Source organism: Epinephelus lanceolatus, chromosome 22, assembly GCF_041903045.1.
Source record: "Epinephelus lanceolatus isolate andai-2023 chromosome 22, ASM4190304v1, whole genome shotgun sequence".
Classification (NCBI taxonomy): domain Eukaryota; kingdom Metazoa; phylum Chordata; class Actinopteri; order Perciformes; family Serranidae; genus Epinephelus; species Epinephelus lanceolatus.
The window spans coordinates 31,675,458-31,701,598 of NC_135755.1; the positions used below are offsets into that span (position 1 = coordinate 31,675,458).

Genomic DNA, 26,141 nt, shown 5'->3' on the forward strand with positions numbered 1-26,141 from the left:
AACTTCAACGTCACCACCACAACAAGGCTGTACAGTCATGTTCGGTGTGATGATGTTCTGTAGTTTCATATAGCCACATGTTAGCAACCACCTTTTTTTAAAACATACGAAAGCTTCAATATTTACCAGTGGGATATTTTCTGATGTATTTTATGTTATAGAACAAACTGTGAAAGTCTCTTAAGTGTGTGTTAACCACAGACCTTATTTTAGGCATCTAAAAAAAAAAAAAAAAAACACACTGACTTCAAGATGAGGGAACCAGAAGTACAAAAATGCTAACTCATTTCCATGTTTAAGCACTAATTTCTGCACCACTTTATGGCCTCAATGGCTAAATGGTTTTGACATGGTTTACAATATTTAGTGCCACATCGGCATGGTACCTTTTTTTTAACAAGTACCTGGTTGCAAGAAAGGTTCACTGATCACAGCTGTAGTATATTAACTATTATACTTATTTTATTTTATTTTATTATCTATATACTATAAATTAGTTGTAGGTGTGAATGATAGTGAATATCGTTTTTATTTCATTTAATTTGTATTTTTGTCATGATTTTATCTTGTCACATTTTTATTCATCACTCAATGACTTCTTTTCTTTGCTTTTGACTCTTAAACTGTTCTGACTAGTTAATTTCCCCAGTGTGGGATTAACCTTTTACCCACAAGGGCTCTTGTTTGTGTCTCTTAAGTTTCATGGTCACAACAATAGGTCATTTACACACTACAATTAAATGGCTACATGGGGACTAACATAAGCACTCAGGAAGGGTCTCATCTTTCCAGTCATACCGAATTTATGCAATTCAAAGACTGTTTAGAGACCCCCTGTACGCAGAAATCTATTCAAATACAATAGGCAAAAATAACACATTTGTACTGCATGCAAAACATGGCATGGTTTATGCCCAAAAGTGCATAGGAGTTGCATGAAGTGGGGCTAACAATTATCTTAATTGCTCATTAATCTCTCTAATACTTCCTTAATTAATCAGTTAGTTGTATGGTATATAAAATGTCAGAAAATGGTGACAAAAAGTTGATCAGTGTTTCCCAAAGCTTAAGATTACATCAAATGTCTTGTTTTGCCTGCAAACCAAAGATATTCAATTTACTGTCATGGAGGAGGAAGAAATCAGAAAATATTGACACTAAGAAGCACGAATCACAGAGTTTTTCAATGTTTTTTTTTTCTTAAAAATGTTATTCAAACCAGTTAATAGGTTATCAAATTAGTTGCCGATTAACTTAATAGTTGAAATCGAATTAATTAATCCAGTAATTGTTGCAGGTCTATCTTGAAGTGGGCATGTTTATAAAGGGGAGACTCTTGGCTACCCATAGTACCCAATTTTATTCAGATGTCTTGAGTCGAGAGGTCAAATGACCCCTGTGAAAATGGCCATGCCAGTTTTTCCCCTGCCAAAATGTAGCCTAACTTTGGAGCATGATTTAACCCCCCGACCAACAAGCTAGCATGACATGGTTGGTACAAATGGATTACTTAGGTCTTCTGGGCCCACTACAGCCTATGAAAGACAGTAATGTTGGCAGAGGACACCAACATCCTAGCAGAGTGGAAGAAGTTTATCTTATTTTATCTTAACATTAGTTCAGTCAGTGAAAAATGCCATTATTTCTAATCCCATGCTGTCCAGCCAAATCAATTTATAGGGACAATTTCTTCGGTTTCCCAAAAAGGCTTCATCATAACTCATCCTCTGTCCCTGCAGCCTTTCCATCTCATACTATCATGGGACTGTTCATCAGCACCACAGAAAACACAAACATTACTCACAAGGGAATGACCTCTCTCTCTCTCTCATATACAAACACACACACACATTCTTGGGAATAATGCATCTGGCTTCTCGGAGGAATGCACAGTGCAAAGGGGGGCTAATTAACTTAATGCAAGATTGGAACATGACACACATATCATAACAATGAGCGAGAAGGATTGACGTGTGTATGTGTGTGCATAGTTGAGATGAGCCTGATCACACTAAAGTGGCATTTTGTCCTCTGCGTGTCACGCCTCCGCCTGTCTCTCCAGCTTTGTCCTGTAATCTAATTGGCTGGCTGTTCTCTTCCTGCAGTCTGTACATGCTTCAGACATACAGCAACTGAGCAGCTGACCACTATGCATACACACCTCGCCACACCCTACCTCCTATCATGGTTGTGTACTTAATATTGTCACCTAATGCCTAGGTCCACTGACTACAGTATCCCTGATTTATTGTTATGGTGTGTGGATGGATATAAAAGGCTATATAAAGGACATAGTAAAGCAAACATTTTTATAAGCAAATACAAAAATAAAGATATGTGATTGTTTGCCTAATGATGCATGTACTATGTGCATTTTCTCTTGTTGCTCTTATACATTCTTGTTACTACGCTGCCAAGACCAACCATCACAGCCAGAGCTGATAATGCAGAGACCATGGCCCGTTTCAAGAAGTAACAGAGCCATCTCCTCTCTGCCCTCCTCGTCCTGCCAGCAGCGACAGCATTTATTTTCCTTCAATTAAACCCGTTCTCTGTCTATCCGCATCCGGCCCGAGGGGAGGGGGAGGTGGATCGATGAGGGCTATTTATAGGACATATACGGCTACTGGTTTCAGCCTGTGAGGGGTCACACTTCTGGATGGACTAAAGGACCGACAGACCATAAGTCACAGGCAATCTTGCAGCACCATTACCAGTTCAATGCACGTCCACATTGAACATGGCTGATCTGTTTGCTCATATTTTCCAGATATGAGCCAAATTTCTGTCTCATCTCTATAATTCAAAAAGATTAAAGGGATCATTTTAATTTTTATTGCACATCACTAAAAGCTGTTCATATATGCGTGGTGCAGGCTGTCCATAAAGGACCCAATGAGTCAATAGCAGACCACTCATCTTCGCTGCAGTGATCAATGTCTGTGATCTAACAGCGCCCAGGTCTCTCCACTCACCTCATCTTTGGCGTCTTCGTCGATCTCGAACACATGAGCTGGCAGCTTGTCTGTCTTCAGGCCTTTGCTTTGAAAAGAAAGTGAGTAAGGGTCAGCAGTCTTCAATAAATCAGCCCCCTCGCCACTGCACTTCCCCTGTGGGGAGGTCTGCATTTTCTCCGTTTCTTCACTCTTTGTGAAGCATGCAACAAATCACTGTTTGCACTGTCTCCTTTGCTGTGTATGTCCTATGTTGGTCAGTAAATTTAGTGCCACCTCAAAGATACAGTTGGTGTCTAGTCATAGTAGGGCATGGTCGGCAAGGGGGAAAACAGTCCATTCGCTAACGTTACACAACACCATTGTTCTATGTTTTAATGATGGGTTACAACATTATCACGCGGAGATTTGTAACTTCAACAGATACCAGTCCTTGGAGGCTCACTACTATTCTTTTACCAGTCGCTAAACAATCTAACATTGTTTGTATAAAGCATTGGAGCATTTTTGTTTAACAATAAACAGCCCGGAAATAGCCAAACACCAAACTCCATTTAAATAAACAGTAATTTAAGCTAGTATGGAGTCAACACATGTCCATATCTAATTGGGTGAATTGGGGGTTTATTTTAGGCTGTTCTAATGCACTGTTCATACTTTACCGTACATATCCCTTGTAATAATGAGCCAGTAATTCGTGCATAACCCACGTATTTTGGAAGGCTCAGTCATGTGACCAGTGTGTGACAGAGTTAAGAAGGAAGCGGTTCCAAGCAGTCCAGTCATAAGACAGGTTGGTGAATGGGTCACAAAACACAGGACTTTCCCCGGGAGACTGGTGTTCGGAACCGTGAACTCTGAGTCATTTACAATACACCCTCACAATGTTTCTTTTCCTAAACCTAACCACAGAAACTTTACTTGCCTAAACCTAATGTTAAGGACATAACATAATTCCACCAATTCAAAGGATATCATACGAACTGTTTTGTGAGAATACATTGTTTATTTCAACCAAACAGTTTATTCAAATATAGTCTGGTGGGTTCGATAATGACAATTTTGGGGCTGTTTCTGGTTAAATAAGAGGATCTTACTCTTTAACATAGAGGTCTATCACTGCTGGGATCCTTTAAATAATCTTGTCAGACACTTACTGTACCAGTTTAAAAATTGTTATTCCCATTAATCACTTAGGCACACAAACATGGGAAAAAAATTCTAAAAAATACTGCACAACTCTGGAATTTTAAGTTTATTTGAGGTGAAGAAAGCCACACAGCAACTGTTAAGCGAAGTAGTGGATGTTTTTCCCCTATATCGTAAAAGGATGTGACATTTGTGAACATTCCCATAAAACCCAACCATATCTATCAATTTCTGCATTGTATTTTTTGTCCTCTGGAATTGTGAGGCTATCTGGAAAATAGGCATATGTACAGTACAGGCCAAAAGTTTGGACACACCTTCTCATTCAATGCGTTTTCTTTATTTTCATGACTATTTACATTGTAGATTCTCACTGAAGGCATCAAAACTAAGAATGAACACATGTGGAGTTATGTACTTAACAAAAAAAGGTGAAATAACTGAAACATGTTTTATATTCTAGTTTCTTCAAAATAGCCACCCTTTGCTCTGATTACTGCTTTGCACACTCTTGGCATTCTCTCCATGAGCTTCAAGAGGTAGTCACCTGAAATGGTTTCCACTTCACAGGTGTGCCTTATCAGGGTTAATTAGTGGAATTTCTTGCTTTATCAATGGGGTTGGGACCATCAGTTGTGTTGTGCAGAAGTCAGGTTAATACACAGCCGACAGCCCTATTGGACAACTGTTAAAATTCATATTATGGCAAGAACCAATCAGCTAACTAAAGAAAAACAAGTGGCCATCATTACTTTAAGAAATGAAGGTCAGTCAGTCCAGAAAATTGCAAAAACTTTAAATGTGTCCCCAAGTGGAGTCGCAAAAACCATCAAGCGCTACAACGAAACTGGCACACATGAGGACCGACCCAAGAAAGGAAGACCAAGAATCACCTCTGCTTCTGAGGATAAGTTCATCCGAGTCACCAGCCTCAGAAATGGCAAGTTAACAGCAGCTCAGATCAGAGACCAGATGAATGCCACACAGAGTTCTAGCAGCAGACCCATCTCTAGAACAACTGTTAAGAGGAGACTGCGCCAATCAGGCCTTCATGGTCAAATAGCTGCTAGGAAACCACTGCTAAGGAGAGGCAACAAGCAGAAGAGATTTGTTTGGGCCAAGAAACACAAGGAATGGACATTAGACCAGTGGAAATCTGTGCTTTGGTCTGATGAGTCCAAATTTGAGATTTTTGGTTCCAACCGCCGTGTCTTTGTGAGACGCAGAAAAGGTGAACGGATGGATTCCACATGCCTGGTTCCCACTGTGAAGCATGGAGGAGGAGGTGTGATGGTGTGGGGGTGTTTTGCTGGTGACACTGTTGGGGATTTATTCAAAATTGAAGGCACACTGAACCAGCATGGCTACCACAGCATCCTGCAGCGACATGCCATCCCATCCGGTTTGCGTTTAGTTGGACGATCATTTATTTTTCAACAGGACAATGACCCCAAACACACCTCCAGGCTGTGTAAGGGCTATTTGACCAAGAAGGAGAGTGATGGAGTGCTGCGGCAGATGACCTGGCCTCCACAGCCACCGGACCTGAACCCAATCGAGATGGTTTGGGGTGAGCTGGACCGCAGAGTGAAGGCAAAGGGGCCAACAAGTGCTAAACACCTCTGGGAACTCCTTCAAGACTGTTGGAAAACCATTTCAGGTGACTACCTCTTGAAGCTCATGGAGAGAATGCCAAGAGTGTGCAAAACAGTAATCAGAGCAAAGGGTGGCTATTTTGAAGAAACTAGAATATAAAACATGTTTTCAGTTATTTCACCTTTTTTTGTTAAGTACATAACTCCACATGTGTTCATTCTTAGTTTTGATGCCTTCAGTGAGAATCTACAATGTAAATAGTCATGAAAATAAAGAACACGCATTGAATGAGAAGGTGTATCCAAACTTTTGGCCTGTACTGTATGTCTCTTCTACTTCAATTTATGGTTCAAGTGCAGGTTGCAGTGATAAAAATAATCTCCTTAGGAAGCTTTACATCAATAAGAATTCAAAACATCTGGGCTGCACCTGCTGCATTGTAGAGGGAAATCTGGCTGAACTCAGATATTTCAATTTGTATGCAGTATTTCCTCTCCTCTGCTGAAGGATCAGAGCTGCATTCATATACACAAACAGTGATTTGTTGCATGTTGTCATCCAGCAGACCCACGTGAGTTGAGTAAATCTCTTTTACATGTTACATATTTGTCAGTAAAGAACTTGGATGTTGTTTTGCAAAATCTCTTAAAAAATGTTTTTCTTCCTTACCTTGGCAACATGCGGAAGTCACCAGAGTAAGCCTCATACTTGTAGTTGATTACATGCCAGTCGGTGTTGTACATCTTGATGCACTGCCAAACAGATCAACACACAGAGCTGGATTAGGGGCAGCTAACACACTGAAACATAAGCATGCCATAGCAGCAAAGTGACCTAACCAAGCATGCAGTTCTTTCCTCCAACTGTGACTCACAGAGGAGGACGGAGACTGTTCCAGCTCCATATCCTTCGTTTATGAACTCAAAGTAGCAGTGTGTGCTGTGACTTCTACTCGGTTTTACTCAAGATGGTTTTCATTGTGCATATTACTTTTTCTTCAGTGTGAAACTGTGAGCAGAAACTCTCACTTAAGTCAGCTGAAAGGATCTTTGTTGGTAGATGCTGAGTAAGCCTGGATGTTTTAACAATCCCTGTGACAGTTGTTTCCATGCTATATCATAGCCATGAGGGCTGGCTGAGGAACACAGATTTAAAGCCTGGCAGAGCAGCAGAGTATATCCACATCATGCCAGAAGAGTCTGTTTTTCAGTGCTAATAAAATATATCATCAGCACAGCAGTGTTTACAACTGGGCTGTGCATTCTGTGTTTCTTTATGAGCATCAAGTGACCACTTTAGAGTAAATGTCACAGAGGCTGTTGTGAAGTCATCAAGAAATCATCCTTCATTTTGCTCGTTGCATTTATGTCTGATTATTACTGAGCAGATTCTAATTAATAAAATGATTAAAAAAGATTAAAATTCAACTATAAATACTGAAGCTTCACTTTTTTCCACTCCAAACCCTTTTTATTTTTAGAAAAGGACTACTGCTTCAAATGTGCTGTTTGAGACCAAGTGAGGCCAAGTCATCCTCATGGGACTACTATTATACTGTAATACCTCTTTGGCAAACAGACTCCTGGCCTCCCGCTCAGCGTTCTGAGGCACTGAGGGAACAACAGTCCTCCTTTGCCGGGAGATCTGGGACTCCTGCATGAACACAAACACACACATACACACACGGTGAGACACACAGGTATGCAGAACTGTATAATTCAAAGCCTTGAAGCTTCCTTCATAATGTTAACATTAGAATTCTAAATCATCATTCAAAGGCTGTACAGCTTCTTGTGTTTTGTTCTTTTTCTTGCATGTCTATTCATTCTGCTCAAACACAGTATTTCTGCAGAGTTGCAGATAAAGATTAGGCTGAACAGATATTATTAGTATTAGGGATGGGCCGACTTATCGCCTGAGCATCGATATCTGCTGATATTTGCCTTGTTGACTGTCACTAGCCTATCAGCAAATAAGATAGCATTTACCGATGCCAGCAGTCGATCTTTTTCTGTTGTGTCACATCAATTTTGCGCAGACTATAAAGCAGGGCTTGGGATTAACAGCATCTTGTTGTCCTAGGATAATAGAAAATGTGTTTGGGATGAACAGAGATCTTCCCAGAGACATTTTCAGGATGACAGGACATAATAAACTCACTTTGGACACTTCAGGGGCAAGCCCCTTTATACAGCCATAGTCAGGGGATGTACCCCATTTTTTTCCTGATAATGCTACAGTGGTAACATCAAATCATTGTTGAAATCAACCAGACCAGAGCTAGTTAACGTTAGCTGTTAACAGCCTGTGGCTCAAACTAACAGCCAACTGAGATGGCATGGAGTTACATGGTGATGTGTTCAAACTCTATTCAGGCAAAGGGCTTGTATTAGGCAAAGATAAATTACATCATGATGTACCACAGTAACAGCCCCCCCAATTCATTGCTCACCAAGTGAGCGTCAGTCACACTTAACTTCTGCACCTGACTGTTCAGATTATAAATAACAAAAAAAACAAAACACTTTAATTCAAAATATTCTGAATTATTTTAAAGTTATTTCTGTCATTGCATAATGTTGCTATGAGGCTATGGGCATGATAATTATGTCATTATTATTTTCTGCGCTTACTGGATCAGCCTGAGACTTATGTTGATTAAAAAAGGTTGATTTAATAAATAAATAAAAAGCATACAATTAATCAAATGAATCACTTCATCACTAAGGACTTTGTTTGAGGGGGCTGTCATAAAATATGATGACAGAAGCTTTGAAATGTATAAAAAAATGACATTCAGTACAGCCCTACACACACAATCAAAAACAAACATGTATACATGACATGATTGTCGTGACAGTTCTTTATCTTCTCATCAAAAAAAGAAGAGAAAGTGGATGAGAGAAAACAGAAGGCACAGATACAAAGGAACAGATGAGTGTCAATAGATGGAAAAAAAAAAAAAGCGAGACATGAAGCAAGACATGCCTCTAAAGAAAACCACATGTGCTTGAAGCAGCACCAATAAATACAGAGCAGAGGTACCTGGCTGGATTGTGTTTGATTGGTCAGGCCTTTTGGACTGACCCGTACAGAATCAAGCCTGCTGTGTTTGGGATAAACAGTGATTAATGATGGGAAACTTCTCTTTAGAAAGTGATATTTTACAGCTCTTTGTTCCCGTTTGACTCAAGCACTTTTGCAAGAAAAAAGCTGATGATTTGGCTGTTTACTGTGGAGATCTCAGCACAGGAGAAGCTTTGAGTATGAGGGTTATAATTTCATCCTTGAGAGCAGGATGACCTGGGTGAGAGCCAGTACGAGGGGGCAGAGCAAGAAAGGACGAGGGGGACTCACCGAGACATCATCAACAGGGCAGAGCAGCAGGTCCCGGTGGGGGTCGCTGTGGATCTGGGCCTTTCTCTGAAACACCACGGCTTCATAGTCCAGCGGTTCGATAATCTTTGGCTGCTCCTGACCATGAAAGATGGACACAACACAAATACATGTCACTGCAAATAAACCTTTGCTTTTTGATCTTGTGTTCTGATAATTTTGTCTTTACTGCAGCTCTGGTGAGCTCCACATGCCCTTGTTGTTTGAAAGCAGTTAACAAGAGCTCACCCCCAGATCTTTTCACCGCCCATGCAAAAGCAGAGCCGCAAGAGATCAGAGACACAACCACAAAGTTCAGAGCACTGTCACGGACCAGTGCAGGGAAACGGCTGCTCGGAGAGTTATGGGTGGATGAAAAAAAGGCAAAAGATGACGAAAGGGAAGCAACTGACAGTGAAAACATAAGAAAGACAGAGAGGTCAAGAAAGGTGAGACAAAGCAGCACTGAAATGGACAAATAAGATATCTGGCTTGATAGTCCTGTGCGGTAATATAAAGCTCATGTGCTTGACAGAGGCATACGTAATAATGAAACACACAAGAAATCACATGGCACTTGGCAGTTCTGGATAAGTATCATAACTTCCTGTTTTGAGTTTCATAGAGAAGTCAAAGGCATGAAATCAGACTGTGCATTATGTCTTAAAGAGGCCTACAGGCTAAAACCTAGCCTTTCACAACTAGGTCAGGCTGTGATCACAAGTAGAAACCTAAACCACTTGGAAAGATTCAGAATTAATTCCCAGAAAGTGCCACTTTAAGCTCAAGCTAAGAAGTGAAGATGGCGATGGACAGCTTAGGCAATAAGCCTTGGCTGAGCGACACCACGCAAAGGAAACCAGACTGTATGGTTCTGATCAGCTTCTGTGGCACAATGCTGAGCCACTGCACCAGAGGCTGCAAGCAATACATGCACGGCAGCTGACATGCTGTTTAAAGAACAAACACAGTGGGGAGAAGGACTCTAAAAACCTTGACAATGTCCTACAGCTGGAAGAGTACGACTGAGACATTTTCCGAGTTGTCATATTTCCATTAAGAGCTGTCCAGGCAGCCAAAATGCAGAGGTTTGTTTTCCTACCACTGTTTGAGTGGGCAGAGTGAGAAAGCCAGTAATAAAGTTATGCAGTAGTTTGGCTACTGCCTTTTTCCCCTCTGCTTGCTGCTCTCCCCCTCCCATCGACTGCCATCCCTCTAAAACTATCACTGGGCATGTTTATATGTGCAGCTACTCAATAGTTCTGGAAACTCTAACATAGGTTAAAGTCTTTTTAAGACATGCAGCTTTAAGTGCTGAGTGAACCTTTTAAAGGGACAGTTAATCCTAAAATCAAAAATACGTATTTTTCCTTTTACTTGTAGTGTTATTTATCAGTCTAGATAGTTTTGCTGTGTGTTTCAGAGTGTTGGAGGTATCAGCCGAAGAGATGTCTGCCTCCTCTCGAAAATAATGGAACTAGAAGGCACTCAGCTTGTGGAGTGCCAAAAAAACACAACAGCAATGTCTCTTTCCAGAAATCATGACCCAGCTTCTCATGATAATCCTCAGACCTTGTTGTGAGCAGTTTCATGTAGGAATAATTTCTTTGTACCAAACTGCACCCACTTAGGGTATCACCACGCAGAAGGACGCATGCATCTACTCATGTGCATGAGTCCTGTACTTGTGATAGGGCGAGATGTACACATTCATGGCGTTCTCCTCAGCTGAGATGTAACAGCTAGCTCAGTAGTGCTAGTTGAGCGAGCAGTAGACGCACACTTCCTTTCGCACAGCAATGTGGCTGGCAGGTGTAGTTTAGTAGAAAGTAGGGTTTGGCACTGTTCATATTTGAACCACTACTGATGCCTTTTATCATCACTGCTTTATTTTCTCTAAATAAATAAACCCAACAGTTAAACTATGGCAGCAGATTGGCACTGAGGCAATACTTTTGGCTCACTGAGAAGCCGACGCAGGGGTCGATGGAGCGGCCAACACCATGGAGCTCTATAGCCAGCTCACCAGTGTGCCCGCCTCCTGTCTGAAGTTAAACCTGGCAGCTCCACAATAGTTCCACCTCTTGTCTAAGCCCAGTGTTCTCCAATATTCCTCCCTGTTCCAACAAAATTAGTGTGTGCATGTTTTTTTTTTTTTTTTAACACGGGAAAACCCATTAAAAATTGGTGATAGGCTGTCTGTGTGTGTGTGTGTGTGTGTGTGTGTGTGTGGGGGGGGGGGGGGGGGGGGGGGCTTTTTTCCTGGTGTGTGACCTTCATTGTCACGGCGGCAGGAAAACAGCTTAGTAAACAGTAGAAAGTAGCATAGAGACCTGTGAAAACTTTACGGTAGTTACTTTTTCTATCTTTGGAACAATATTGGAGTGGTAGCGTGTCACTGCATCTCGCCGGCAAAGTGGCTACGCCCAAAAAAAAATAAAAAAAATAAAAAGCCAGATGTTGGCAGGTGTTAATGGGTTTTTGTGTTGAGGGAAACTCAGAAACTCAAATTTGCCAGTGATTAATTTAACATGAATTTATACTCTATGTAAATCAGTTGGTGCCCTTTAAAGTAGCTATTTTGGTACCAAACACCAGTAGAAAGAAATAAGTTCCTCCATGAAACTGCTCGCAAGAAGGTCTGTGGATTATCTTGAGTAACTGGGTCATGATTTCTGAAAAGAGACGTTGCTGTTGAGTTTTTCAAAAAAAATGTTAGCGCTTTGAGCACCACAAGCTGAGTGCTATCTTGTTCCATTATAGTGGAGAGAAGGCAGACATCTCCACAGCTGATATCTCCGACACTCTGCAACTCACACCAAAGCAATCTAGATTGATTAATAGGACTACAGGTAAAAGGAAAAATATGCATTTTTGATTTTGAGGTGAACTGTCCCTTCAACACAGGTTTGCCCTGTTTCTTTTAAAGGCTCTGACAACATATTTTCTCAATTGCCCTCTCACTATGAGCAAAAGAGACCTACACGAACACACATTTTTCTCTGTGTATTCAGAGGCTTTAGGCGGCTTTAAAGTAGGAAAAACAATTGAATTCCAAACTGTCTGACAGTATCATGTGTATATATTGCACATCAGCTTGTTCCACTCTTCAGTGAAGCCATACAATGTTTACACTGAATGCAATATTCAAACCCAAGACTCTACATTTCCTGGCATGTTTGATTTCTTTGGAAATCCCTCCACTATCTCCACTAGAATTAATAAAATAATGTGGTTTTGGACACTGTCTGGCCAAAAATTAAGGGTTAAAACCTCCTTCTTGAATATCCTGGCATCTGTGCACAAGCCAATAAAGGAAAGAAAGTTCTCCTTTCCAGTGTTCTCTAACCAGTAATTTGGCCCATGGTGAAATAAGCTGGTTACAAGTACATGTTCTCTGCAGATTTTTCCACCAGACCCCGACTTTCTCGGTTGTCTCCATGAAACCACTAATCTAAATAAAAACTTCCCAACCCCAGTGTTACTTGTGAAATGTTAGATTTAGTTTTTGGAGATTTTCTCTGCATTCTGTAGCATCACTGTTGTCTTTTTACAGTGAACAACTAGCAACCTGAGCAACAGTAAAACACAACACCTAGAAGTCTGTTGAAAGCATTACACACGACTGTGCCGCCCCTGCACCCGAAACAGCAGCTCTGCTTCCTGTCATGTGCAACAAGCTGAACCGCAGCACTATAAGTCAGAGGCAACCGGCAGCGCAGTGACTCGACTGCAACACTGATCATGTTACAGAGAAAGAGAGAGAGAGAGGGAGGGAGAGGAAGCAAGTAAAGAGAGAAGGAAAGACAGAGAGAGTGAGTTCTGCTTTTATAGAGGAGGAAAGAAGCAGAAGAATCACAAGCAGCCAGCTGTGAAGCCACAGTCTCACTGATTGAGAAACACACACAGATGCTAAAATGCTAAATGTGACCTAATACTTGGGCGTAACTGTAATGCAGGCAATTTCTCCTCTGAGCTATCATCCAGGCTAGAGAAGACACAAACACCGATCACTGAGTCCACGGCATGACTCCCAATGTGCCTCCAGGGGACCATGATGATGATGATGTTAGCAAGGGTGCACTTCCAGATGTCTGTGTCCCATTACAGTTCAGCAGATGTAATACAGTTGAGACTCCAACACAACCAGGTGGATTTTATCACGTTGGCTGGGGAAGCTCACACTTAAACACAATGGATGAGTGCACACACACTGACATGACATAGAGAATGAAGCAGCTCCTCTGTCCCACAGCTGACCCCACTAAGTGCTCCAGTCTGTGTGTGTATATGAGACACACAGCGGCTCATTCAAGGGAAAAAAAGAGCCGAACCAGCCTCTTTTATCCCTGTATTAATCCCTCTCTATTCCAAACTAGAATTACAGCCTCACAGTTGAACGCCTCCGCCAACAAGGCAGGCTGCAGTTTACATACATGTCTGTGCAGACTCATATGTAGCCATGACAGCAGACAATGCTTCAAATATGGATGGTGCTGCAAGGAAGCTACAAATTCTAAAAAACTGATGCTTCAAACACCTTCAACCCAGCAGCACAGAAAATCTATACAATCAGCACAGTTTTTAAGGTAGACACCCAAGCTGACCAAAGGTCTCCTCTTTTGTTAAGACATTTATTAAGGGATAGAAAAGTGTTTTTGCAGAACATTACGATATAACAATAAAGCTGACCTTTGACCTTTTGGATATGAAATGTCATCATTTCATCATTTTATCTTATTAGACTGTGACAGACATGAAATGTTGTCACAACTAGAGCATGAATTCTGGAGTTGAAATATGTTCTGTGAGGACGCAAGTTTGGTTTCCATCCAACACTGATACAAATGTCAGCTAACTTTTCAAAATAATCGACAAAAGAAAATACATCCACTACTGTTAAGCGAATATTGTGAGTTTGTTCATCGAGATAAGCAGTAGGTGGCACTAAGGGCCAATTCATAGCTTCCACATCGACGCATCTTCAACGGTCCACTTTGGTCCACGTGGCGTGAATGTCATCATCCACCCATGTTCGCCAGGGGTCTGCACCGACCCCTATGTGGATGCCAGCATGCACTCCATTTTTGGCTGTACACATAGCAAGCACACAGACAGAGCATACTCCAAACTCTTGTTCCAAACTCCAGTCCAGTCCAAAATACTGCTTTCAAGTCAGCCATAGCCACTGCACACCCATGAAGCCAGTTTTAAGTAGGATATTTGACAGACATTCCCTCCAGACCCAGTTATCATATAGTTTCACTTTCACCCAATGTCTGCGGTAGGAGGACTCTAAGTTCACCTCCCAGCCCTTCCATGTACTGCTGACACAGACCCTCCACTTGTACTACGAATAGAACTGCATTCGCATCTGCAGCTGTCTGCGGACAGTCAGAGCGGAAAGTATGTCCCGGCCTTTACTCTACAATCAGGTGCCACTGCAAAAGAAGGCGCAACATGATGACATTATAAAAACAGCGCCAGTCAAACCTCACCCTGACCTGTTGAGTCCAGGCACATTACTAGCAGTAATCGCCAAATGAACAGCACCACTAGCTAACGTTAGCTCCTACCCTACCTGGCTAGTGCGCAGTGTAGAGCGGCCAAGGCTAGCTAACCCATGGAGATCAGACATGGGCAATGGGCACTATGTTCTTTCATCATATTAACGCTGCTAGCCTGCTGTCTGTCTCCTACCAGATCCAGGTGGTGCACAGTGCAGCCAACTGATAAGCAGCAGAATTAACCTACAGATCGACATGCTTCAGCTGCCAAGAATATTCTCAGTGGTTAACCAATTAATGGTTAACCTTTGACATCCCTCGCCCAAATTGAAAATGTGCATGAAATGAGGTGAATGGAAAAGCACCAGTGACCTTGACTTTTGACCATGAAAATCAAATTAGTTCATTCTTGAGTCCAGGTGGATGTTTGGGCCAAATTTGAGGAAATTACCTCAAGGCACTCTTGAGATATCACATTGAAGAGAATGGGATGGACGTATGGATGGAAAACCGGAAAACAAAAGGCTTCCTGCCATGACTGTTGCCGCATTTTTGCTGCAGCTTTTTGCTGCATTCACAATAATAATATACAGATAGAAATAGGATTTATACACCAAATTTAAAGCAAGTTATTGGAATTCAAGTTTCTGTCATCCAAAACATCTTGTATACAATATACATGAAAACCATGTATCCCCAAAATGTTTTACAGAAAACAAGAAAAACTTACTTTAAATTTTGTGACAAAGGATTTTTAGCCCAAACCACAGGAGACTTTTAAAGCATACCATATAGTATTTAATCTTTCAGCTGATCTAAAACCAAAAGAATGACCAAATATAGAGATATATGGCTTCACTGCACAGTGATGTGGCAGTGATGCGTGCATAGCAGACAGAAATGTCAACCAGACTCAGTGGAACACTGACAGTGACATTTCTCCTGACTGGAGACAGACACGCAGTCTTTTATGTAGTTGGGTGTGCAATCATATGGAGGCTGATGTTTCTGTGTCCTGTATCCTTGATCACAAAAGTACATTCCTTAGTGGTTCCCAACCTTTTTTTGGTCATTTCCTCATTTGAATTGAAAGTCTAAAAAACTGTCATCCCTCTAACCCTATAAATAGTTTGCATTTTATGTCTCAATAACATTTCTAATGACAGCCATCTTTAGAATCTTTAATAGACAGAATGTAGTCTTGCTGGCATCAGTGCACTCTTGTGTTTTTTTATCTATCCTAAGTTAAATTAACATTGTATAAGATTCATGGGGATTTAGTGGTGGCTTCAGTGTTCATTGTACAGGAGGTTTTTACCAGGAGCAAAATTATCTGCAGAGGTCTCTTCCTCTCCAAAACAAACAGACCAGGTGATTTAAACCAGTAAAAACACTGAATAAAGACATTTTACATTACAAATCAGTGTTTCATCTATGCTGTTTGGCATGTCAGAGATGGGCTGCTAACCCAGCACCACTACCAGAGTAAAAATACTTATTATATTCCATTTATGCCAATATATGCCCCAAAATCCAACACACTGCACATTTAATCGCGTTTACAGACCTTTTTTCACTTTTGTTATTTGAACTTGTCAGAGAAGTAAAAGCACAGGTGGAACTGATAATGTCGACGATGCCTTGGTTCCTCCAATTACTGCAATACAAGGCAGTGATTTCAGTATGTTAGTAGTTACACCTGTGTTTGACAGGTCAAAATGTCTGGTGTGATAAACAACTCTTCAACTTTGGTTTCACTCCACATTTTCCCCTCGCAGTGGGCCCTTTAGAGAGGCCAATCCACCAAAATTGGAAACCATTTAGGGCTGCAACTGCAACTTACAAGTGTTTCCAGTAATCCATTAGGACTATATGGTCTCTTCCAATTACAAGGTTAACATATACATTCCCAAAAACTCTTTGTAAAAGACTAGTAGACATAGACACAGATGTGGATAACAATTTTTTACTGGACTTTCTATGAACTGCAGTAATGAGGTAGCAATGACGCAATGAGGCAACTTAATTGGCCCGAGGGTTGTTGTTTCAGAAAAAGAAAAAGGAGAAACCTTCATGTTCTGCACTCTACTGTTTCCTTTTATGAAGTTCTTGTGTGTTTCCTTGCAAAACTAAGAAAACAGGCATGGAGGGAAGGATTTAGAAACAGGACTGACTTTCTAGAGATGTTCAGAGTGAACACACAAACACAGTCACACAGGAAGCATGGTCACAGCATGCCTGAGGGAATCCCCATACACCATCCACAAAAAGACGTTTGTTCTCGGTTTCCAAGCCAACTGTGTATTCCACAAAATGAGCAGCCAAAACCTGCAACTCTAAAACTCATCGCAAGACATGGGCTACAAACACACACTCTCACCTCTGTTGCAGGAATCAAAACTTTTATCACATGATTATTACGCTTCGTAACCTCTTTGCGTCACAGTGCTGAACATGATCATCATAAGACTAAAGCAGAATAATCCCAAGGGAACAAGAGTTTATCTCTTATACAAACGTCTCCAGCTCAACTCTATACAGCCAGAGATGTAGGACTGCTGTGCTGTGGGATGAAGTTTGTCACATAATGGGAAAGTGGGGGAGTTACCAGATGGTTTCAGTTATGACAAAAAGAAAACAAGTTATCAGCAGACCAGCATCAATCTGCACTGACATCAAGACAGATGTCACACCTCAGACATGGAAATAAATACACACACACACACACACACATTTAGAGGCACGTATGCAAACACAAATGCAGCATCAGCAGGATCCTAAATCTCAAACCACTGCGCCTAATCCCTCATTATTGCAGTCAGTTACAAACCACTATCAGCCAGCAGCACTGCTATCGATTCAAAAGGAGAAAAAATAAACCTTTTGCTTTACACACATGTAATTATACATCAATTAAAAAGCATGCTTTCTTTTTGCACAATGTGGCAATTTCCAGGAGAAATAAACAGGCTCATACACACACAGCTCCAAGGCAAGGACAGTCAAGGAAGCCATGCTGCAGCTGTCCAACTGGCACCGCTCCTCATCCGCCAGCACACAAAAGGAGCCGCACATGACTGAAAACCCATGTGTTCCTCAGGACAATGTCACACTATTTTGTAATGCCGGCAATTTAGAAAATCCAAGCCAACATATGGGAGTTGAATTCGCGGCATATAATCGCTCCATAATGACCTGTCCTCTTTACTGTAGCGCTGCCAGTAACGCTGTAAATTGTTTCAGTGCATTCAGAGACATGCCAGAGCGTCACAGTTAGCTATAGGTTACAGCTGCTGGGACAAGCGCAGTGAATGAAAACTGGCGAGACAGAAATTAAAGAGTTAAAAAGGTGGTGATAAACCAAAATGAACGGCAGCAATACAAAATAACTAATTAAACAAAATTAAAAAGATATAGTCCCCAGAGGGAACAGAGGGGAGGGGAGTTAGCAGGCTAACCGGTTAGTTACGTTATCCGTGTTAGCTAAAATGACCGCCGCCGGTCCTCTGCTCACCACAAGGTCCACGGAGCTCCTCACAGCCTCCGACACGCTCTGCCTGACTTCCGCGGCCGTCCCGGGTTTGCTTAACCTCTTTGTGAATTTTCGCACCTCGGACATTGTGCCCCTCTGCTTAAAATCCACTTCGTATGTCCCGGTGTGAGTGTGAGCATGCCGCGGTACCGGACGGAGCGGCAGCGATGAATGTGACAGCCAGATGTGGGTTGTGTTGGAGGTGAACCAGCTAGCGGTCCGCGTCGCGAGGCGGGGCTGCTGCTGCTGCTGCTGATGAGAGAGCAGAGAGGGGTTAACACGGCGAGATGCTTCACTCCTACCTACTTCCGTTTGTCCTCAGCGGAGCAGACATAACCAAAGATCGTTTATGTGGACAAGACGAAGGAGTGGGCGTTAACCTGACAGCGTCAAGCTTTACTTATGTGGAAATATTAATCGTAATTCCTTAAATTACAGGATAAAGACAATTTTTGTGAATTGAAAGTAATGAGGTGGAAGAAAGATGATTTTTTTTGTACAGTTGTTTATTAAGGGACTGTTAGTTACTCCAGGGGGTGTTGCAAAAAGTAATATAAAAAAATATAAAATGTATAAAATAATTATTAAGCACTGGGGATGGACTTAGGGACTGTTCTTTAGTTATCAGAGGAGCGGGGGGGTGCCTATGGTATGACTTTGTTTATTGTTTTTATCCTTTCCCTCCCCAAAGCTACAAATGACTGACTGGGGTAAAATGCATGATCCTCCTTCCACCATGAATAAACTTTTTTTTTTTTTTACATATATATAAATATATACACACAGGCCCGAAATACACACACATGCACAAACAGGACCTTTTTACATGCATTAAGTGGGGAGATGCTTGTCAATACAATAAATAGTTGTAGTTTGTATTTACTTCACCACTGAAGATAACCTGCTAGGCATGTTTTCTTTAAAAATTGCCAGAACAACATCATTTATCATAGCCAGAAACTTTAAAAACAGAAAGTGTCACTGGATTTTCAAAATAAAGTTTCAAAAAAGTGTGGGGACATTAGGCTACTATAAGTAGTAGTAGTAGTAGTTCTTTAAACTTATCAGAGTTGCTTCTGTTGTGCCATGTGATGGAAGTCAGCTCATCTGACAGCTTGAATAAGACACAAATGTGCAGAAATTTAGAGTGATAAATAACAAATATGTTCTACTGTGTCTCAGGTGCTTCTTTTTGTGCTGTTTTTATGAGAGAGGAGGGGGGTGGTGAGGAAACGGGGGGGGGTACTTCAAATATGCTTTTAAGCACTGGGGATGGAGTATGTTTTTTGATTTGGCTTAGGGGAGGGACATTCAACTTTAAATGGTCATATTTTGTATTCATTTTCATTTACTCTCAGAACCCCAAAACACTCAAGTGGGTTTGAAAGGTATGATTTCTTTAAAAATCTCCAAAATCACCGCAGTTATCATAGCCAGGAACTGTGTTATATGGTTATTTACGATGAAGGGATCATGACATTTATACAAAAGAAAGAAAGAAAAATAAAAGTCAAACCTCACCCAACCCCTTACTTTGATAAGTAAAGAACAGTCCCTTTTTTTTTTTTTTTTTTTTTCAAAAAAGCTGTATGTTGTAAAAGAGTAGTAAAAGATCAGCAAGGCAGAACAAGGTTGTCTGCAAGATGTACAGTATTTCTAATGGGAAATATGACATGACCACCAGTTGTCAACATTTACAGTATACTGCCATCTTGTGGATTAAGATGCGAACTGCTGCTGCAAAATTGCAATGAGCTGAGCATTTTTCCCAGCTTTTTTTCCTCAACAAAAAATCTACAAGACAGCAAGTTTAACGGTCCAGTGTGCGGGTTTTACAGGGAGATATTGGCAAACATTTATTATAGTATTCATAAGTATAATAGTTTATAATAACCTGAAAGTAAAAGTCGTGTTTTCGTTGCCTCCGCAATGCTATTTGTTACTGTATCCCAGAGTAGACAAATTAAACACCAGTGCTGCATCCAAAATCCCACACACTGTACAACATTCCCAATATGTGTAGACCCTGCTGTCGTTCAGCATAGTTTTGTGTAAATAAACAGAGGCACTAAGCTGTAATTACATCACTTCCTGAGAGCCTCCATGCCAGTTGAAGATGTGAAACCATGGTAACCCGTGCCAACTTAAGCTCTACTGGTCATTTTAAAATAATTTTAAAACTGTATTATGCCCAGCAAAGTCAAGTCCTACTATTATGATTCAGAGCTGTCTTAGCTGCTGTCCGTTATGAATGTTATCCTCTACTGCATTGCATTGTGGGATATTTATGCTGGCTTAGTGTATAGTGCTTGCATACTGCATGAGTGCACTGGATATAATATGCAATGGTAAGCTTTCATACCAAGGTTTCCGACACACTCAAAAAATCTCATACTGTTTTAGGGTACTAAATAGCATGTTAGTGTTGAACTTCAGACACAGCCTGACTCTAGATCAGGCTCAACTGCAGCCCATGGCCCCCCGCCGACACCCAAATCTGAAAGAATGCTGCCTTTATGTTTGGACAGTCTTATATATATTATTTCCACTGTGCAGCTGCAGTGAGAACAGATATTATATGAATATAGGACATAATAACTCTTTTTCAGACTCCTAGTAATAATGCATTATTTTAGTTTATTCTGAGGTTTAAATTGCAAGATACATACAAATGGTCACCCAACTTTAGGCACATGCTACTGTGTATTGATACCTGAGGTAAGATGTTAAGTCAACTTCCACAAAATGTACCTTGAAACCTTTATTTCAGGTGAAGTTAGATTGAGTCACCTAACAGATGCAGCTTCTACCAACAAGGAAGCCACTGTTAGAGCAACAATACATTGCATTGTCAGTATGAATATAGTGATTCTCACCTCTTTATACCAATATAGAAAGCAATCAAAGGTGACCATGCAGTCACATGCAAGATAGTTAGAGCTTTGTGTAGAACTGCATCTTAATAAAAGAGTAATAAATACTAAATACCTTGAAAGCAGAAATACTGATCGCCATGGCGATGCACTGAAGATTCTTGACTATTTTAAGAAAACTGAATTTATTTAAGTAATTAAACGACATTGTTAAGTTAGGAGCTGTAACTGAATCCTTAACCCACTTACTGCTGTACATGTTACACAGTTCTTATAAGCCAAGTCCACACAGTTTCTGTGTCAAGCATCCAAAAGCCAGCATTTCAATGTGAGCAATGACACACCATGAAAAGGGAATGGCCGGCTGTTGTCCCAGCAACAGATCTGATCTTCATTTGTCCTTGTACTGGGTGAACTCCTTCAGAGCCCAGTGTTTCATTTCTATCTCCTGCCGTAATCTGCAGTACTCCTCAGCCAAGGCCTCAAACTCTTTACCCAAGATCTCAAAGGAGGCCAGCTTCAACTCTACAGACTGCTTCTCCACCTGACAGGCCTTCAGCTCAGAGTCCAGCTTCTCTCTGAAACACAACAACAAAAGATTATTAGGTTTTTTGGAGAGGTGTTAGCCACACAATGTTCTTTCTTTAATAACTTTTCTGCAAGCTTGATGTCAGAGGCTTAGAGTTCAATTGTGAATGATAGTAAACAGTATGCATTCCCTCAGCTACTATGACTGAGTTAGTGCAGTGGGGCATATGAATCACACATGGGGAATTTCATGATAAATGTAAGAAATAAGTCAGAGAGATGGACAAGCATCTTACCTTATTTTTCTATGAGCAGATATTGAGTCCACTGTGTACGTGTCCAGCTGAATTTCCACCATCTCGGTCCTTTGAGGTAAGAAGAGAAGAAAACTTTTTTAAAAATTTGAAACACACAGGACTTTCTGGATCAGGGCACCAGTAAATCTACACAGTCAAAATGTTTTTAGGCAGGCAAATGAAAACTCCTTACTTGATCTTCTGTAAGACTAATCCACATTTTCCCTCCAAGTAGTCTAACTTCTTCCGGTCCAGATCAGTCTGGATCCTCAGCCTGTGGTCCAAGATGAGAGACTGAAGAAGCTGAATACACTTAATCAGTTCCTGCACACAAGTCAGCAAGAGGGAAAAAAACACTGAAAGCAAAATATTGTTGTTGTTTTTTTTTACAAACTAAACAGAACACATGTATGGCTTGTACACACATAATTTCCTGTGTGTGTACCACTTCAAAACAAAAAAACAGAGGAAATATATTTGCTTGTTTTTGCTAAGTTTGTGTAAGCACTTACGGATAGGTAGAGTTGAGTCTGTCTTTGCAGGAGAACTGTGTTTTCCCGGCAGGTCTCCTTTAGACTCTCTGCTCTTTTCTTCTCTTTGTCCAGCTGAGCTGACAGGTGGGACAACTTGCTGCTCTTCAAACCCTCACTCTCATTCTCTACATGACATTACAAAAAAGCATCCTGGTCATCGTGTCAATGCAGAACAATGACGTGATATAAAGGTCATGAAAGTGAAAGAGAATATTTACTAGTGAAGAAATAAATACTGTACCCCATTCAGGTTGATAGTAAGAGAGGAGGCCCATGCACTTTTTCTTTAGATGTTTCTCCAGTTCTCTGGGAAGACCCTGTTTCATCCTTTGAACATTCTGGTAAATACAGTATAATGGGTGAACAAGCTGCATTTGTTACTGAAGAATCTCTCTATTAATGGTCAGCTTTCTTTTCCGAAAAGAAAAAAGTCTGCTTTTGTATTTTTTGCTCTGATGTCATCCATCTATCAATCATTTTATTAATGCTTTACAAATTCACACTTAACACCATATCACCAACATGAATCACTGTGCTTTAAGTATGAAGGCAAATTAATTTTAATGACTCACCTTCTCTAATGGCATGAGCTCCATCACATGTTGGGGGTTCAGACCCAGAACTGAGGGCTGCTCTTGGTTGGTAGTGCTACTGGGATCCAGTTGTCTGATACACTGAGCCACCAGCAGTGACTTCTCCATTGTCTCATAGAACTACACACACACAGTCAGTGATGTCACGTTGGTAAACACAAATGTGCTAATATAATATCACACAGTAGATTCCTGAAAACTGTGACCTTTAGCTTCAATTTGTAAATGCAAGGGGCAAAATGCTAAGTGGAGCTTTACTTTACAAAAAACATATGTTGTCCATGATTCGCTAACAACTGTTTGGGCATTTGTGAACTATACAAATAAGTATAAATGTACCATGTTCTGGTCTGGAGGTAGAGTGGCATGGTGCTTCCTGATACAATGCTCCTGGATCATCTCCTGCAGCCCTTTGTGGAGGCTCTCAGAGCGCAGCCAGTGACGCCTCTGGCTCTGCAGCTTCTGCTCAGCCTGGAATAAAGAATCTGTAAGTGCTCACAGACAAGTAAAACTTCATACAAACTCAGACCTGTGCACAATTCGCTCACTCAATTTTAATTTTTTGCAAACAGCTTGCATTCAAAACTTTTAGTTTACTAAAATACAGTGACAGAAAAGTTTTGAGGACACCAGACACAGAATAAATGTGCCACATGACCCTTGTCTGACAGGAATTTTATGTCAGTTTTACATAACTTTTTTTGCTGTTTAAGCATTTAATTCTATGTCATATGAACAGAAAACATTGAGTGCACATTTTACAACATTTTTCTTTAATTTCATTGAACTATACAAAATATATTGTGAAAAGCTTAGGTTTCTCAATTGCAAGAATAAACCAAAGAGATGAATTCTGAATCAGGAATTCACCTCAGGGCAACCTTATATTAGACAATCTAACATCCACACAGGTGGGAAGTCACTAACTGTGTATTCAACCTAACATGGCACAAAATATCTTTTACTTCAGCATTAACTGTAACCCATTAGAACAATTGTGAAATACATAAACATCAATCACTGCGTAATGGGTAATGTGAGTGATTTAGAACACATTTAAACACAGTTTTCTTCAGCCTATGGCCTTAAACACACAGCATGGTGGAAAACTCCACCCACTGAATTAAACTTATTAGGCGAAATCAGCTTTATAAATTTTAGTCAAATTAACTCAAAACTTAGAAATTGTTGACTTAACATAAAAAAAACTATGTCAAGCTCACATGGGATGAGTTTTTGTGTCAAGTGAACATTAAGTTTTTATGTCATTTTGACAATCCGGGGCATTTTTTGTGTGAACTTTATATTAAACATTTGTGTCATGAATGGATTTGGGTTCACAGTGCAGCATGAGACAGGGTCCATCTCTGTGATTGCAATTCTCACTGGTTACCTGTAGAGGTCGGTAAGTCATAGACTATTTACTGTGAAATAAAACATGAATAACTTCTCTTCATAAAGTGACAAATGCCTGCTGATACCTTTTCCAGCTCTGTTTTTAGAGGAACAGTGAGTCCACTTTGATCCACATGTTGTGCCAGGGTGACCAGGAGTTTACAGAACTGAGGGTTCTGGGTCAGGTCCTCCTCTGTAATGTCACACAGAGGGAAGGAGGCGAGAACTGGGGGAAGAGCAGGGAATACAAAACTTATTATCAATGGCCAAACAAAATCACTGTCAGAAGATTCTCAGCAGTAACGTTACAGCATTCAAACGTCAACGAAGTTATAACTTCTAAAGCTTCTCTCACATTCAACCTAGGTAGATTACTTTCACCTTTAACTGCTAAAAAAACTCGTCTTACTTTGGTTACATGAATTAGTAATATGGACGCGCGGCGTCAATTCAAACTTTAGAATAAATTAGGTGTCAAGCCACAACATTTGCATTTTATCAGAGTGAGTTAACGGTTTAAGGAGCAGCTAACGTAAGTTGACTGAGTATTTTCTTACCCTGTTGATGCAAACTGTCACCATTCCCAAGCGACGATACATGTGTAGACTCAGGACCAGCGGACATTTTCAGCTGAATTGTATGCCTTGTTAACCAAATAACTGATCAATTTTTGGACTTTTGTAAAGTTTACTCGATAACTCGAGCACAACATAAAAATGAAATGCGTACTTCCTGAATCAAGTTGCGCGCGCCTGAAAGAAGCGTTCCTATTGGCTGGCTGGCCCATGTGGCCATGCTGCGTGAACTGCATGCCACTCGCGAGAGCGCGCACTGCGAAAGAGACAATTACATTTTAATTATTTGTAGGAAAAACTGCCGTGTAGCAACAATATAACCTTAATTGGCATTAATGGTTATAAATGATGTGTAGTCTAGATTTGAATTACATAAAAATACTGCCTGCATAATAAGTTAAGGGCTCTACACTAAACATTTACATACACAGAAAAAATGGCATTATATGGTACTAAATAAGTTCATCATTAGAATGCATCTTCAGTGTATTTTTTCATGTTAAAATCAGTTTAACAACCAGTGTTGGTGAAGCTTTACTTTCAATGCATATTGCTTCCCCAGGCTACCATTTCACACTGGAAGAAGCTGAACTATAGCAAAGCGAAATTATAACAAAATATAATACAAAAAAGTCACAGGCCAGCAAAAACTGGGGTTCAGGTGGAGGTATTGCACCAAGTAGGATTACTCAGCCAGGCAACTTCTAAATTAGCATGCAACAACTTCTATAAACATTTGTTGGGCTAATAAATAGCAGTGATGAATATATCTGACTAATTGACACTGCCAGGCATTCACCCCCAAATCAAAAATACAAGTTTTTCCTCTTACCTGTAGTGCTATTTATCAATCTAGAAAGAATATAGTTCCTACATGAAACTGCTGACAACCAGGTCTGTGGATTATCTTGAGTAACCAGGTCATGATTTCTGAAAATAGACATTGTTGTTGAGTTTTTCAAATGCATTTATTTGGCACTTTGAGCACCACAAGCTGGGTGTTATCTAGTTGCGCTGTACTGAAGAGAAGGCAGACATCTATATGGCCGATATCTCCAAAATTCAGCAGCTAACACCAAAACAATCTAGACTGATATATAGCACTACAGGTAAGTGGATGTGCTTTTGATTTCAAAGTGAAATGTCCCTTTAAGACTGAGTGATATTTACACGCAGGCCTGGATCAGAAAAATTGACAAAGAAAAGTTTCACAGCAGTTCAGTATGGATGGTAAA

At 40.6% G+C, this 26,141-nt stretch overlaps 2 protein-coding genes across 3 annotated transcripts in view; both read right to left on the bottom strand.

Annotated features, from left to right (window-relative positions):
• Nucleotides 1-18,371, bottom strand: part of dock11 (dedicator of cytokinesis 11) — a 100,112-nt gene extending 81,741 nt beyond the window's left edge. Inside the window, exons 1-5 of one of the 2 annotated variants that reach the window (XM_033609299.2) lie at nucleotides 18,096-18,371; nucleotides 9,057-9,173; nucleotides 7,263-7,352; nucleotides 6,369-6,451; nucleotides 2,976-3,042 (exon numbers count right to left, since the gene is read on the bottom strand). In XM_033609299.2, the coding sequence (XP_033465190.2) occupies nucleotides 2,976-3,042; nucleotides 6,369-6,451; nucleotides 7,263-7,352; nucleotides 9,057-9,173; nucleotides 18,096-18,200 (462 nt within the window). In that variant the 5' untranslated portion in view covers nucleotides 18,201-18,371. The remainder of the gene's footprint in view (nucleotides 1-2,975; nucleotides 3,043-6,368; nucleotides 6,452-7,262; nucleotides 7,353-9,056; nucleotides 9,174-18,095) is intronic. The other variant, XM_033609300.2, reaches the window with a different exon arrangement.
• A 2,359-nt stretch (nucleotides 18,372-20,730) lies between these two features.
• Nucleotides 20,731-25,071, bottom strand: haus4 (HAUS augmin-like complex, subunit 4). The gene is made up of 9 exons (XM_033610104.2): nucleotides 24,889-25,071; nucleotides 24,418-24,557; nucleotides 23,276-23,407; nucleotides 22,916-23,056; nucleotides 22,585-22,681; nucleotides 22,323-22,468; nucleotides 22,004-22,134; nucleotides 21,811-21,879; nucleotides 20,731-21,564 (listed from the first exon to the last, which is right to left on the bottom strand). The coding sequence occupies exons 1-9, from the start codon at nucleotides 24,953-24,955 to the stop codon at nucleotides 21,378-21,380; spliced, it is 1,110 nt and encodes a 369-aa protein (XP_033465995.2). The 5' UTR covers nucleotides 24,956-25,071; the 3' UTR covers nucleotides 20,731-21,377.
• Between the last annotated feature and the right edge of the window lie 1,070 nt (nucleotides 25,072-26,141).